Source organism: Talpa occidentalis, unplaced genomic scaffold, assembly GCF_014898055.3.
Source record: "Talpa occidentalis isolate TD23 unplaced genomic scaffold, MPIMG_talOcc4v2.1 talOcc4.16, whole genome shotgun sequence".
Classification (NCBI taxonomy): domain Eukaryota; kingdom Metazoa; phylum Chordata; class Mammalia; order Eulipotyphla; family Talpidae; genus Talpa; species Talpa occidentalis.
This window is the reverse complement of record NW_023601653.1, coordinates 47,007,902-47,023,935: the sequence shown is the minus strand read 5'-3', so window position 1 is coordinate 47,023,935 and position 16,034 is coordinate 47,007,902. Positions and strand designations below refer to the sequence as shown.

At 48.6% G+C, this 16,034-nt stretch overlaps 1 protein-coding gene and 1 long non-coding RNA gene across 3 annotated transcripts; one reads left to right on the top strand and one right to left on the bottom strand.

Moving 5' to 3' along the window:
- Positions 1-4,633: 4,633 nt before the first annotated feature.
- On the top strand, positions 4,634-15,723 carry LOC129145965 (uncharacterized). Its single transcript, XR_008552216.1, has 3 exons — positions 4,634-5,236; positions 7,926-8,041; positions 14,836-15,723. It is a non-coding gene; the product is annotated as an uncharacterized LOC129145965 (long non-coding RNA).
- LOC129145964 (nascent polypeptide-associated complex subunit alpha, muscle-specific form-like) lies at positions 5,599-12,210 on the bottom strand. 2 transcript variants are annotated; one of them, XM_054696301.1, is made up of 3 exons: positions 12,009-12,210; positions 6,423-6,576; positions 5,599-6,159 (listed from the first exon to the last, which is right to left on the bottom strand). In XM_054696301.1, the coding sequence occupies exons 1-3, from the start codon at positions 12,144-12,146 to the stop codon at positions 5,600-5,602; spliced, it is 852 nt and encodes a 283-aa protein (XP_054552276.1). In that variant the 5' UTR covers positions 12,147-12,210; the 3' UTR covers position 5,599. The 2 variants fall into 2 exon arrangements, with proteins under 2 accessions (XP_054552276.1, XP_054552277.1); XM_054696302.1 differs by having other exon boundaries at positions 5,599-6,156.
- Positions 15,724-16,034: the final 311 nt, after the last annotated feature.

Genomic DNA, 16,034 nt, shown 5'->3' with positions numbered 1-16,034 from the left:
TTTTTTGTTCCTGTTTGATGAGAAAAATCAAAGGCATGCCTGTTTGAAATCAATTTCATTGTTTTGCTTGCTCTTGCTCTACATAGTTGTTGGACACTTGTGTTAAGTTTGAAGGACAAATGAAGTACTGCTTGATTCTATGCCATTACTGAAAATGTGTTTTTTTGGTAAATGGCAGTTTTCAGCTTGGCTTTCACAATCTAGACATGGGTCATTTCCTTTCAAAAGAATACCAAAGAGGAATTGCAGAATTTTAGTGTAAAATTAAAAAAACAACAACATTACATTCATGTCTACTTTTCCTGTGTTACGTATTGAAATGCAGGAACATAAAAAGAGTACCGAGTTATATTTACTTTTGGAGACCAGTGTACTAGTAATTCAAAAAGCTGTAATAGCATAATTATTCTAGTAATTTATTCCAGGCTTCCAACCCACATGGCTTCCAAACCATTCCTGCTACCCATGCCGGGCCTGAGGCGGCTACTCTAAAGCAGATGCTGAGACTCTTCCAATAATAACTTTGCAATTGTTTTCACCAGCTCCTCATCCCACTGTTCCCAACAGTGATCCCTTGCTCTGGCACCCTGCTTTTGCTGCTCTGTATCATTTGTTAGGGAGACCCTTTGCTCCAAGACCTTATCACCCAAGATGCGATTCTTTGAAGGGCTGTTTTGCTGTCTGTCTTTGGCACAAGACTATCTGGAGCCAGCCTGGGGCTCGTGCTGAATGCTTTTGCTGGCTATGGATTCTTCTAGGCCAGCTTGTGACAGAAAGTCACCTGGGACCAGCATCAGGCTGTGTCAATCACCCCGGGTGGGTATCCACCCATTTCCCTGTGTTCCCTGCCTTTGCAGCAATCAGAGTTCTCCAAGCCATTCAGAAGTGTTGGGTTGAATCACTTCTTACGCTTAACATTGTATGCCAGACAAGGCAGGCCGAGGAGATGCAGGTTTCCTATTCCCAAGTGTTGTGTTAGGAGCCTGTAGGCAAAAAATTGCCACCATTTTATTTTTTCATTTTATATATTTTTTACATCATTTTTCATTTTGCACAATGTATGCATTTTCATCGTGGTTATAGTTTCCATACAATTCCCACCCCCCATATTTTGACCCTAATCCCACCTCCCTCCCAAGCCCTCCCCCCATAGTGTGTCCATTTTGAGTTGGTTTTTGTGCATGGTGTGAGGTAGTAGTCAAGCTTCAATCTTTGCATGTAGCGACCAAGTTTTCCCAGCACCATTTATTAAACAACCTTTCTTTGGTTCATTGCATATTCTTTGCTCCTTTGTCAAAGATTAGTTAACCGTAAATCTGTGGGTTTATTTCTGGATTTTCTATTCATTTCCATTGGTCTGTGCATCTCTTCTTGTTCCAATACCATGCAGTTTTGATTATTATGGCTTTGTAGTACAGTTTGAAGTCTGGAAGTGTGATATCGCCATTCCCTTTTTCTTTTTCCAGAAGAGCTTTAACTATTTGGAGTTTTTGGTGGCTTCATATGAATTTCATCAATATTTGTTATATTTCTTTGAAGAACATCATTGAAATTTTTATTGGAATAGCATTGAATCTGTAAATTGCTTTTGGTAGGATGGCCATGTTGATAATGTTAATTCTTCCAATCAGTGAGCAGGGAAATGTGTTTCAATTTCTTTGTGTCTTCTTCTATTTCTTTTAACATATTTTTTAGTTTTCTTATTTAGGTACTTTACCGCTTGTGTTAGGTTTATTCCATATTTTTTATTTTTTTTGTTTCAATAATAAAAGGGATGGTTTTCTTGATTTCTTCTTCTTCAGATTTATTGTTTGTGTATAGGAAGGCTACTGATTTTTGTGCTTTGATTTTGTATCCTGCTACTTTACTGAACTGATTGATTAGTTTGATTAGTCTTTCTGTGGAGTTTTTGGGGTTTTCTATGTATATTATTATATCATCTGCAAATAGTGATAGTTCAACTTCTTCCTTTCCTCTTTGTGTTCCTTGCATGTCTTTCTCTTGTCTTATTGCACTGGCTAGGATTCCCAGTATTATATTGAAAAGCAGTGGTGAGAGTGCACATCCTTGGCTTGTTCCAGATCTTAATGGAAATGCATTATCTTTTCACCACTGAGAATGATATTGGCTATGGGCTAGCCATATATGGCCTTTTTGCTATTGAGGTATCTTCCTTGTATCAAGGGGACAATACTTCAAAAAGAAATAAACCTCATTAACATATACTCACCAAATGAAGGAGCACCAAAATATATCAGACAACTATTAGCATCTCTGCAAACAGACATCAGAGAAAACACATCTGTAGTAGGAGATTGAACACACAACTATCAACAAGGATAGATCAACGAGACAAAAAATAAGTAAGGACACTAGAGCTCTAAATAAGGATCTAGATCTCATGGGCTTAACAGACATCTGTAGAATACGAAACCCCCCAAAAATCTGAGTACACATTTTTTTCAAGTGCACAAGGATCATTCTCTAAGATCGATCACATACTGGGACACAAGACAAACATCAACAAATACACCAAAATTGAAATCTTACCAAACATCTTCTATGACCAAGAAGGCATCAAACTTGAAATAAACCATAAAAGAAGGCAAGAAAGTCTCCTACCTCATGGAGATTGAAACCCAAACTACTGGAAGACCACTGGACTAATGAGGAGATAAAAGAAGAAATTAAAAAATACTTTGAGTTGAATGACAAGGAGGACACAAATTTCCTAAATGTGTGGGATGCAGCAAAAGCAGTAATAAGAGGAAAATATATAGCCATACAGGCTCACATCCAGAAAGAAGAAAGAACTCAAAGAAACAATCTAACCACACATGTCAAATAACTGGAAAAAGAACAACAAAAAAATCCTAAAACAAGTAGAAGAAAGGAAATGATAAAAATCAAAGCAGGAATAAATGAAATAGAAACTAAAAAAAAAAAAATCCAAAAGATTAATGAAACCAAAAGTTGGTTCTTCAAAAAAATAAATAAAATAGGAAACCCCTAGCCAGGCTCACAAAGGGAAAAAGGGAGATTAATCAGAAACGACTGTGAACAGTTATATGCAAACAAGTTCAACAATCTAGAAGAGATGGACAAATTCCTACAACTCTACAAACACCCAAAGCTAGATAAAGAAGAAATAGAACACCTAAACAGACCAATTACAAGCAGTGAAATTGAAATGGTAATCAAAACCTTCCCCAGAAACAAAGCCCAGGACCAGATGGATTTACAAATGAATTCTACCAAACATTCAGAAACGAACTAGTTCCTACCCTTCATAAACTCCTTCACAAAATTGAGAAGGAAGGGGTAATACCAAACACATTCTATGAAGCCAACATGACACTAATACCAAAACAAACAAGGACAACACAAATAAAGAAAACTACAGGCCAATCTCTCTAAGGAACACTGATGCAAAAATCCTCAATAAAATTTTCGCTAACAGAATCCAACAATGTATCCATAAGGTAATTCACACAACCAAGTAGGATTTCTTCCAGGGACACAGGATGATTCAACATCCGAAAATCAATCAATGTAATCCAACACATCAACAAAAAGAAATATGAAAACCTTATGATAATATCCCTAGATGCCGAGAAAGCTTTCAACAAAGTACAACACCCATTTATGATCAAGGCCCTTGAAATTCTCGGGATGCAAGGAACACCACTTTCTTTTGAAAGGATCACACTGTGATCCTTTCAGCCCCACTGTGAACATCACGCCACACTCAGGCGTGTGACTGCACACACAGGTCCAAAGTGAGAAGACAACTTGGAAGAAACAGCATCTGTGTCTGTTGAGGCTCAAGGAGTGGCCAGGTGCCAGCCCCGCTCTCCTGACCATTCTCTAGACAGAGGATTAGGTCAGAACATGTCTAGACCCTGGAAGGGTCACGAGAGGGAGGACACTGAGGGCGAGAGGAGTGGAGGGTTCCGTGGCACCACAGCAATGCCTTGCCCACAAGGAGAGCGAGAGGTTGGCCGGGTGTGAGAGGGCAGTCTCCCCACTCGGGGGCTGCTCCTGCCATTGCTCCCGTGCCCTGAGTCCCACCTGCTGGTGCACTGGCGCCGAGGAGCCGCACACGCCCTTTCTGTAAAGCCCCTGCATACCATTAGGTCCGCGTGTGGCTGGGGCTCTGGCTCAAACCTGTCCCAGGCACGACCAGTTCCCTGGAAGCTTCTGTCCTCGCCCACTTGTTCCACAGCCTTCATAGCCCTCTGGCCACTGCTTTAGGGGGGAGGTCATATGCTACATACCCTGGAGGAGGGGCTGCTGTCCACTGACTAGGTGACTGGATGGGTCCTGACTCACCTCAGGGCACCAGTCCCCGGGGGCCCTGGGGAGCATCATTCCTTCTTAGGCTCAGGGGCTACCCAAACACGAGCACAGAATGGGAGGTGTCCTGTCCCCAAAGGGGACAGGTTGCCTGATGACAGGTGGCCATCCAGCCTCCATGCGCCCTTCAGGTTGACCCTCCACGCAGAATCCGCCTGATTTCATCCCTCAGTAGAGCTCCTGGACAAAGATCCTCGGTCCTCACGGGGATGGGTGAGACATCCCGGGGCCCATGGGCCCCAACAGGTGAGTACAGGCCAGCAAAGGAAGAATGGGGGAAATTGGCCAGGCTCCTGCTGTGGGGTTTGGTGTTCAGGCCAGTCCTCACCCCAGGTGCTCACACTGGGCACCCCCAAGACTCAGGAACCCCCACTGCAGCCTCTTGGTCCCTGTATTCCTAGCAGGGGCACTGGCCAGGAGAGGGATCCAGAGACTCCGAGTGTCTGGCCCAGCTCTACCACCAGGATTGACCCTCTCGCTGGTCTGAAAGGACCAGTTGGGCCTCGGCTAAGCCCTAGTCCCCGGGGCTGTTGTTCTCAGCCCCCAGATCTCCCCATCACTGCTGACGGGCCCTGCCTATCAATGTCCCCGTGCTGCCACCCTGGCGAGGTCCCTCTGGAGAGAGAGGCCTCAGTGCGGGGATGGCCGTTGCCTGCAGTGACCTGTGTGCACTCGTAATCTGGGGGAGCACGGGCTTCTCCAGGTCGGTGTGCCCTGGGAAATAACTCTGACACTGCCCGTGGGCGTGAGGATCGCATTCCTGTCTGGCGTTCATCTCTGCACGGGTCCCATCGTTCTTGGTTTTGCTGTGACCATAGAGGAGGAGGTGTGGCCCTCACTGTCCATCTGATGTCTCTTAAGGCCTCGGTCACTCTGCCAGGTAAGTGTGCATGTCACTGCTGCCAGGGATTCCTTGTTATGTTTCCTCTCGATCCCCCTGGACTTTCTCTTTCCCAGAAAATGTGCTGTTTCCTAACAGGGCACCCCCAAAGGACTCAGTTCTTCTGAACCAGGCTGCTAACCACGAAGCCAGCTCTTGTGAGGGGTGGAACAGAGACAGTAAACAGATGGGGTGCAGGGGATGGGCAGAGGCAGTGAGAGCAGGGGTGCAATGTTCCATTGGTGAGCGAAATGGTCAGAAAGTGCATCATGGGGCGGTATCTCGCTGTGAACTTCTTATAGTCCAAAATGAGTACAATTACAACCAAGCATAGCAAGACAACTATTGATTAAAAACGTGTATTTAAAAACAAAAAAAACACCAAGCAAGAATAAAAATAAAAGTGAAAAATAAAACTAAACGCATTATCGGGTAGTCAGTGATGAATGGGGATACGTCCCGAGTGTGTTCACCCTTCCCCAGCCAGGTTAGGGTGGGCTGAAGAGCCGTGGGGGTCACAGTGGGGTCCTGGTTGATTTCTCCGTCCCTCAACCAGGGTGGGGAGGGCTCTGGACCCATGGGGTTTATGGCGGGGAAGTGGCCAGGTCCTCCTCCCACCAGCCGGGTTCGGGTGGCCTCTGGACCTGCGGGGGTCATGCCAGGGTCTGGGTAGGGCTCACCCTCCCCCACGCAGGGTGGGGTGGACTCAGGACCCTCGGCCATAACGGAGGGCTTCTGGCTGGGTTCTCCCTCCCCCAGCCAGGGTGGGGTGTGCTCAGGACAAACAGATATCCTGCTGGGGTCCTGGCTGTTTTCTCCTTCCCCAAGCCGGGGTGGAGTGGCCTCAGGAACCCCCGTACGTCCTGAAGTTGCCTCTGGTCCTCCTGGTGGCTTCCCCTCTATGGCAACCTCGGTCAGATCTTCTGTTTGAGAGGGAGTTGAGACAGAAGTGCATGACTGTCACCACACACCCTTCCATGTGGCCTTCGGGACCTAGTCCAGGCCAGCACCCTCAGGGCAGCCCAGTCCTGATCGCCCCGGTGTCTGCCCCTGAACCACACGTGTGTTTCCCAGGTCAGAGTGGCTTCAGGTTGACCTGGGTTCCCAGGTCAACCCAGATGTGCTGGGAGCCTCCCTGTGGGCCCTGACCCTCCCTCCCAGAACACCAGGACATGTCGCCTCTCACCTTCATTCTCCTCCACCAGGGGCTCCAGGTATGGTACCCAGGACCTGCCACTCTTACCCGGTGCTGCACGGTGACGGGGTCCCTTCTTACTGGGGAGGAACGTTGGGGAGTCTCCCCAACGTTCCTCCTTAGGTGTGCACGTAGATTGTCTCCCCTGGGAAAAGAGAACATGCAGGGTGAAATCTACGTGGGGAAGGAGACCCCAAAGGCCTGGGGTCCCTCCCGCCAGCCTCTTCCTGTGGGACAATGACCCACCACACTGTGAGCCGTAGGACTCTGCATAGCAGGACACACACTCACATGACCGCACTCCCCGGACTGCACACTGGCAAGCACATACAGGTACACACACGCACTCACAGACACACACACTCCAGGACAGATGGGGCTGCCCGAGTCCTCAGCGTGCTGGCCACTTGCCCATTGGCTGCCTTCTTACCATTGGGGTCCTCCCAGCAAATGGCCAGTGAGGCCAGTTTCTTCCTTGAAATGTTTCCTAAAGGTACTGGCATCGTTTACCGGCATGCACCCAGGGGCCCTGGGCAGGCAGCAGAACATGTTGCCTCTCCCGGGGCATTGAGACCACCACCACTTGGGGTCTGGGTCTAAATGCGGCTGCCTGGAGACCAGGATTCTGAGTTTTGAGGGGCTCATAGCCATTCGTGATGTCACTGCCTGTGGACTCTTCCCTCTCTTACCTTCTCTGTCAAGAGCCACACTCCCCTGGGCTGCCGCCTGCTCTCCCTGTCTAGGCCTGTCCACACCAGTGACACCGACGCCAGGCACAAGGCCCAGGGGAGCTGAGTGCAGGCGGGGCCAGGCATGGGGCTGTGGGAGCTAGGGCTGAGGGAGCTGTGGTCTCAGGGTGCTGGGACTCAGGGAGCTTTGGCTTGGGGAGCTGAGTCCCAGGACACTGCATGTAATAATCTGGGGTCTTAGGGACCTGCAGACTCCTGCATTTGGGGCCTGGGAGAGCTGGGGCTTGGCATAGCTGGGTGATGACCCAACCCCACCTTTCTTCCAGGAGGAGAGCTGAGCAGCCCTGTGCCCCTCTGTCCCTGCACCCCTGTGCATCAGAGGTGACCTAGCTCCCTCCCCATCACTGTCGTGGGTCGAACTCATGGCTGCTGATATGGTTGAAGGGCAGGCTCTTTGTTCCTGGCACAGGCCCAGACACAAGTAGGGCCTGCAGTCTGCCTGCTCCACATTCTTCTTCCTTTCTGCTCTTCCTTTCTCCTTCCTGACCCTCCGTTGATCTGCCTCCTCATTCATCCCTGAATCCTTTCACTGAGACCTGCCCCCCTCACCTCCATGGAGAGTATGGGGTGTGCTGTGTTTTGTGTACAGGAGAGAAGCAACAGGTTGTCCAACTTTCTCATCCTGCTTCCGTTTACCCCCATAGCTTTTAAGAAGTGGATGTTTGGAATGGGGAGGCTCAATGGCAACTTCCACAGGACAGGGAATTCTCAAAACACATGGCCAATACTGTACTTTTGTGGACAGATTCAAGACAGAAGCACTTGATGGGGAAGGTTCATGCCAAGGCTTACTGAGAGCAGAGATCCTTTTCAGCTGCCCGGCTCTGAGAATTTCAACACACTTTGGATATTTCAAAACAGGTATCGGTGAATAACATCATGCATCTGTTATAATGTAGCGTACAATGCAAATGCCCTTGAAGAATGCATTGACTTATTCTGAGCTCTAGCATACACACAAGATGTGGGCGGGAAGGGACCTGGGCAAGTCACTCAGGTGTCCCCATGCCTGTGTCTCCTTGTTGATCATTCTTCCAGCGGGACCCTCCCGTTTATTTATTTTGGCGGCACAGGTCCATGCTCTGTAGTTATCCACCTCCTTACCCACCGCCGAGGCCCCATGACCCTCTGCCACAATCTTTCGGCTCTCTCCACACTTCGTTCCTCATTCCCTCTCCGACCATGGTGGCCTCAGTTCTGCGGTAGTCAGATTTCTAGGGTTTGGTATGGTTTGTGTCATTCCTTTGATTTTTTTTTTTTTAAAGATTTACTTATTTATGCATACAAGAACTGGGGTACAGGCCAGAGGGGTGGGGAGGGGAGGTGGGAGGATTCACCAGAGACAGAGTGGGGAACAGAACAGGCAGATTCACTGAAATACACCACTGAGGGGAGCAGAGAGCGAGTCAGGAGAGGTCTGCACCATGTGGGTTGCTCCCTGGCCGGCCGGGGATATAACTTGTGCTGCAGTGGCTGCGGATGGCTTCATCGGTTGCGTCTTAACCCCTTGGGCCACCAGGGAGGCCCCATTCCTTTGATTTCTGTCTTTGTAATCCTCATAGAAGTCAGATTACACAAAATCATTTTTTCCCCTCTGATGATTTCTTTTGCTCCCCATAATCGCCCGCAGTTTCATTAATGTTATTGCAAATGCCACATTGTCACCTGGTTTTGATTGAATACTTATATGAGTTTTCCACTGTCCTTGGGCACTTGAGTTGTTTTCATAAGTTGGCTAACCTTTGGCTCTATCAACTCAGTTCCCTACGATTCTGGGTTTCTTGCCTCTCCAAGTCTTAGCACAGGTTAATCTCTCCCTTTGGATGTGTTAGTCTCTTTTTTCTGCTCTCCTGTTCCTCCAGGTACATTCATTCTTCTCTTCTTTTTGAGGGTTTGTATTATTTATTTGGGATACAAAGCTGGGGTGTAGGCAGAGGTGAGGGATGGGGCGGAGGGTGTGAGCGGATTCACCAGAGACAGAGTGGGGAGCTAATCAGGTGGGTCGACTGAAATACACTGCAGAGGGGAGCAGCAGGAAAGACAGGAGATCTCTGCTGGCCATATGGGTCAGCTCCCTGGTAGGGGATGGAACTCGTGCTACACTGGCCACCCATGGCTTCATAGTGCTGAGACTGAACCCCTTGAGCCACCACGGAGTCCTGCATTTTTCTTCTGGTGCCGACTGCCCTTCAAGGCTTCCTCTTCATAGATCTCCCTCAAGGAAGCCCTTTCTCACTATCCACGGTGAGTTGAACTTTCTTTGCAAATATGGGCATGATTTTCTTACCCCAGCAGTGCTCTGGGTTATTCTATGTATTATACTCGTCTCCATCAAGTGCCACAAGGGACACACTTTGCACAGACACCTTTATCACCTTCACTAATACCTGCACACTTGCATGAGGGCATATTGTCAGTTTCAGGCTTGTGGACTAAGTAAATGGTGGACGAGGCAGAGTGTGCTCTGTGTGGCTGCAGGAAACAGTATGTCTTTCTCAAAATTAAGGACGCAATCAAGGTGTGAGCTGTCGAGATATGCTATTCCTGGAAAGCTGAGCATTTTAATATGGCAAGGTTGTTGTTCTAGCTCCGTTTGCACAGTGTGATTGCAAAAGTTCCAATGATCCATTTACTGTGCTAGTTTCCTCAATGAGGCTGATGAGCGCAGGCTGGCAGCCCAGCGGAAATTCAGAGATCAAACTAACAGCATTGCAGCTTGTATTCACAGTAGGTTAGGTTGCATCTCATGCACCAGTTTCATTTACCAGGAATCTGAATACAAAATGAGACCTGGAAATGTAATGGATGTTTTGTGTTCCCACAGTCCTTATCAGGAACAGGGGTCAGAGTTGACCTGTTGGTCCTGCTTATGCAGTTCAGTCCCGGGAACTCTCCACAGCATGACCTTCCCTCCAAGCTGCCTGAGGGCTGTCATTCTGGAAATGCAGTGCTGGGCTCCAGGACACTCATTGCATGAGGGCCTGGGGCAGTGGCCATATTTGAGTCTGGGCTCTGGCCTCACTCTTCTTGTCTGGGCCTCCAAGGTTTGAACATCCCACGAGGCTCACATTACCTCCGTTCAACAAGGAAAATTCTCCAGGCCTTACCCATTATCACCTTTAATCAGTAGTTATACAAAATGTGGGGTGCATATTTATCATGTGTAAGTTTTTCCTACAACTTGTCCACTCACAAATTGGACAGGTCACTGTGCCCTCTCCAGGGAGATGGAGCAATTGAACCAGCCATGGGCTCCTCAGCGTTGCACCCGGGAGCAGCGCGTCAGTGATAGATCTACGCATCTCCCCACAGAGAGTGGCCTCCTCCTCTCTGTTGCTATGGCATGTGTGGAGGAGACACTGATGGGGTCCCTTGGGGAACACATAACTGTCCCCCGCAACACTGCTCAAAGGACACCAGAGTCGAACCATGTCAAGATCCAGCGGCAGGGAAATGCTCTGTGCCTGTGCAATGTGTACAACATCCTGAAGATGAGTAAGGCCCTTCACAGCTCCTGACTTCACAGGTCTCCGGCAATCTGTCCTGTGCTGTGATTTGGCAAGATGTGGAAAAACTCAAACAATAGAAACCACTCCACTCTTTTTATATGTGGACTACTGATTCAAGGTGATGATGGCCAAGGTGTGGAGAAGTTCCCTTATTGAACCAAATATTCTATAGGAAGACTGAGATGGCCAGGTAAATCACAAAAATACTCACAAACGGAAAAGTCAACATGCATATTTCTCCTCTGTTCCTCAACAATTATATGAGAAGGTATTTCTACCTACCGTAACACTGGTGGTGAGGAGTTGACATGTTGACTCCTGTGGTAGTTCATCTGTGGGTTATCATGTGGGAAATCCCTGGGGGTGCACATAGGCCAGAATTTGAGTGTGGATGCTAGTACCCTGCCAGCCACTCCAGAGTTCTGGGGGGAGGCCCCTGTGCTTCTGCTCTCACATAGCCTAGCCCTGGGCAGTGTTGGTGTGCTTGGAAAACTGGCCATTTCCTAGGCACTCGGGTGAACTTTGGCCAGTTGATCGATGATCATAGACATGTCCAGGTAGACACATGAGGAGGTCTCTGGGGCTGCTGAAGTGCCACGGGGGACACACCCATAGGACACCACTTCACCCAGTTCACACACAGAGGAGTAGCTACACAGACATCCTGCCAGTAACACATGAGAAGCTCTAGGAATCAATATGAACAGACCCATTGGAATGGGTCTGTTTCCAACAGTCACTTTCTCATTCTGCAACTCATATGCTGGTTAGGAACATGGCTGACCTACCAGGTTTTCACCCATCACAACCTGTGCCTTCCCTCCAAAACTCCCCTCAAAAATGTTTACAGGGCCTCCCCGGTGGCGCAGCGGTTGAGCGCTGGGTTGCAAAGCTGCCGGCGACCTCTGAAGCGCTGGTTCGATCCCCGGCTGCTCCTCGGCCACCGAAGGAGGGTCCCACATGGCGCGCAGACCTCTCCTGCCGCCCGCTGCTCCCCTCAGCAGTGTACTTCGGTCTTTCTGCCTGCTCTGCTCCCCGCTCTGGCTCTGGTGAATTCTCTCACCCTCCCGCGCTTCTGACTGTACCCAGTGCATGTATAAACAAAACGAACAAACAAACAAACAAATAAATAAAAAACATGCCTCTAAAAAAAAAAAAAAAAAAAAAAAACCACAAATTTAAAAAAAAAAAAAAAATGTTTACACCTCCAAAATACACACACACACACACACACACACACAATGAGGGAAAAGGCGTGTGAGATGCTCAGGAGGGATCACAGGTGTATTCTCAACACCTGGGCAGCCTGAGACTATTACCTTTTTTTGCCTCTTGCGAAATGGCCAGAAAGAGCGGCCAGGAGGGCTGAGCTGGCCATGGGAACCATCAGTAAGTCTCACCCTCTGGGTTTTCCTGAAGCTGAAGCATCTGAGCTTCAGGGGCCAGCAGCAGAACATCTTCTTCTGCTGACTGTGTCTAGTAAACTGAGCTGGCCAAATGCTGTCGCTAGGATGTGGTTGCCTGGTGGACAGAGTTCTAAGTTCTGTGGTGCCCACCACCAGGAAGTGAGGTCACTTGTTCAAGGACCATTAACTGTTGGATTCCTGCAATCTCACCTCCACAAAGACCAATCCATGCCATTGACCTTATTCCCAGCAAGAAAAATCCAGAGTGTACACACTGATCCATAACACGCCTCATCCGAGGTACCTGGGTAAATAATGATGGTCCTAAGATGAGGAGTCTCATCTGAATGGAGATTTCCTTTCCTTAGGTACTGGGGCCTGGGATCCTCATTGTTCTTCTCAGCACCCCCGTGTCCCAGCATTCACAGTGGTGTCCGACAAAATTAACTTCCTGGAGACATCGTCCGTTCTATGTGTGATAATATCTCAAAACCTATAGTCTGTTGGACACAGAAGGGAGCAATAGGTTGTGGGGCACTTGTGAAACAGGAGAGGGGTCCAGTCTTGTCATATTGTAACTTTCACTTCCCATCTACCTCGTTGTAATATCTGTTCCCTGAGGGAGTTGAAATTAATGTTCGTTCAGATATTAATGTTCACTGAGATAGTGAAATTTATTGGCAAAAGTGTAGAAATGTTTCCTCTTCCAAAGAGAACGAGACTGAAGTGCTTCGTCTTGACCTCAGATGAGGGCAGAATCCACGATGGCTCTCGGAGTACCCATCCAAAGCATACACATCCCTGGGTCACCACATTGTGGTCAGCGCCTGGATACTGAGCAACAGGACACAGTCACATGGGGAGGAGCCAGTGGCTATATTTAATGTCAAAACGTATCTCCCATCCATATGAATTCACCACAGTCCTTCCCTCTTGCCTTCTTTTCCTCACTAAATGCCTTTTTCTTTGCCATAGTCCCACATTCCTGAACTAGGGAGACAAGCACAGATGTTGTGAGCTCCCCTGTGCAGGGGTCACACAGGAGAGCTTCCAGGCAGTGCCCGGGACACCACACAGAAAGGAAGTCAGGCACTTTGTTCAAAATGCAACATAAACCATGGGGTTGAATTGGGGACTAAATCTTTGACCTGGGACACCTGAGGCTGTGGACACAAGCCCCACTCTTTCTAGACAGTTGGCTCACACACATTAGGCGACATTCACTTAGATTAAGGTGCACGTATTAGGGCAGTATTGTTAGTAAGGAACAGATGACAGTATCTCAGGCCACAGGTGTGGGTGCCACCTTCCACCCTCCTCCCTCCTGCCCTCCACTCTACCCATATGTCCCTGCAGTGACAGTGATAGACTGTGAGGGAACTCTGAAGGAACTCTGAAGGACTCTGAACTGCCTCTGAAGAAACTCAGTTCTGCCCATGAGAGTCTGCAGTAGTCTTGCTCTCCCTGACACTGTGACCCCACCCTGTGAAGGGCTGGCAAGGACACCAGGCAACCCTCCCATGGGAACGCCAGACCTCTCTCTCCGCACATGCTATATTTTCAGAAGGGAACGAGCTAGTGTCGTACACATGCCTTCACTTTCAAGCTCTAACATGTTCCTTTCACACCGACAGCACCAGAATGGCAGGGCCTGGTGAGGGTGATGTTCAGACACAGCTGGCCCTGCAGGAACCCTGGCACAGGGACAGTGTTTGCTCCTAAATCCTCTGAATCTTCTTCCCTCTATCCAGCTACAATGCACAGACTGACGCTTGTCACAGGAAGTGAACATGTTTCTGAAGCAGGGTCAGCACAATGGGCTCTCAGTGACCACATGGTCCAGCAAAGCTCAGAGACACGCCTGGCACAGGAGACCTGCTGCCCTCCTGTGGTCAGAACTTGCACTTGCAGACTCAGGCCTGGACACCACCAAGGAACCTTTCGTGTTTACTTGGCTGTCAAGACATGGTCTCTGGGTCCTCCAAGGCACCTCAGCCAATTCAGCAGCCTGAAAGGGCAGGTCATGGGCTCAGAGTGTTCACATCACCCCGACTTTTTACCCTCTTACTGAGACATCCTCCTTACTGAGGAGGAATTCACCTCAACCAGGTCAACAATTACCCCCAATAGCCAATGGGGTCTCTGAGGATGCAAGAGGAAAGGGGGTTATGCCAGAAGACCATGGTCTGTGAGCAGTGCTCAGAATGTCCTTCTCTAAAGTCCTTACCCACCAGAGTCACCCGAACTTTTCAAGTTGAATGCACAACCCTGGGAAGATCATTTCCACAGGTTCTCAGAGCACAGTGGGTCTTTGATAGAGACGGCAGGCTGGTAGAATCCCTTGAGCCTGTGGAGCCTCAAAAGCAGCACCCAGTTGACCCCGAGGGATGGTGGTTTCTTGTCTTTTGTCACCACTGTCTTGATTGATGAGGTGGCTTTCCATAGTTGATGGGGTGGCTTTCCATAGTTGCAGGTGCCCGTAGAGGTGGATAAAGGCATGAATGGGGTTCAGGTTAGAATCAGCTCCATGGCAACATCATCTGTTCCATGTGCGGTCATATCTAAAAAACACCCTTTATTATGAGTTGGACCAGGGATGTCCCAAGTCAAGCAAAGCTCTTGGCTTCATAGTGATTTCGCTGAACTTCTCTGGGACATTGGCACGTAGGTAGGAGAATGGTTGCCCCTGCCCCATGCCATGCTGAAGCTACCCCTGACTTTTCTTCTTTCCCTTTTGTAGCTTCCTGTGTCTGCTCTTCATAAACTCACTTCGAGATGTGTACCTGTGCACCTGCCTGGGTGTAGAGAATAAAATGACCGACTATGGAGATGGGCCCACGCAGTCACACTAACCTTAGGAGCTCTCCTCACAAGGACACCTGAGTGATGGGAATCAGCACTGACCAAAGGCCCCCCTAATCTTTTGATCTCTGAACATGACTGAGCTATTCCTGCCTCTTTATAGGCCTTTGTACTGGGAAAATTTGCATGTGAATTTACATACCCATTTTCTCTAACAGAAAGAGATGCCGGCTCAGCACAGTGGATAAGGCCTCAGAGTAGGTAGTTCAGGGGAGTGTGGGCCTGGGCGCTCCAGAACACTGGGATTTGGGGGAACAGCCATCTGTCCGCCGGACATTGTGCCCACAACTGGGTGGTCACGTGGCTGTGGCAGACCTGAGCCCGTGGGTCCCCAGGACCCTGCCTGGCCCCGGGCATCCGTAACGGCCCCAGCTATTCGCAGGAGACACTTCTCAGTGCCCCGGCCAGTGTCTTTCCCCACCCGCACACGCTGTGAGCTCTTGTCACCACTATGGGAAAATAGTAAACAAAGAGTAAGTAGCCCATGGGGTGAGCGTGAGTGTTCATGTGTGTGTAGCAATACACGATCATTTCACTACATAAAAATTGCCGAACAATCCTGAGGCGCATTTTTTCACTCAGAACTTGCCCAGTCATACTTCAGCAAAGCCAAATCCTAAAACAAATATCTTCACTACAAAATGAAAAGGTGGCAGTAGAGAGTGGGCATGAGAGAAGGACAATGTGAACGTCAGTTCCCACTTCACGTCACATAACTTTATCTATCTGCGTTAGTGGTGCGAGGCAGGTCCTAACGCATCCCAGGGAATAGGAAGACACTGAGCCTTGAAGAGCTGATTATTTTGAGGGAAGTACATGCACCGATATTAGAGATGGCCTTGTGTTACCTCCCAGGCTTCCTTTGTGATTTCCCTGTTTCACTCATGTAGGAATCGTGTAGGATCATCAGGTTTCTATGTAGCGATTTGTCTAACATTAACAGTATCTTCCATATTGCCATCTGTTCAAAACCCATTCATGTCACATGTTTCTGAATGAGATAAAAGTTATGTAATAGCGTCCATATAAAAGTTATGTAATAGCGTCCATATAGCATCACCATAAGGAACTTGTGGT

Coding starts and splice junctions, on each gene's coding strand:
- LOC129145964 (XM_054696301.1), bottom strand. CDS start 12,146: ATGTTCTGCTGCTGGCCCCTGAAGCTCAGATGCTTCAGCTTCAGGAAA. Junction 6,577..12,008: donor TTCGCAAGAGGCAAAAAAAG/GTAATAGTCTCA, acceptor CTCTTTTCCCAG/GGGAGACAATCTACGTGCAC. Junction 6,160..6,422: donor CCTGGTGGAGGAGAATGAAG/GTGAGAGGCGAC, acceptor CCTCTCAAACAG/AAGATCTGACCGAGGTTGCC.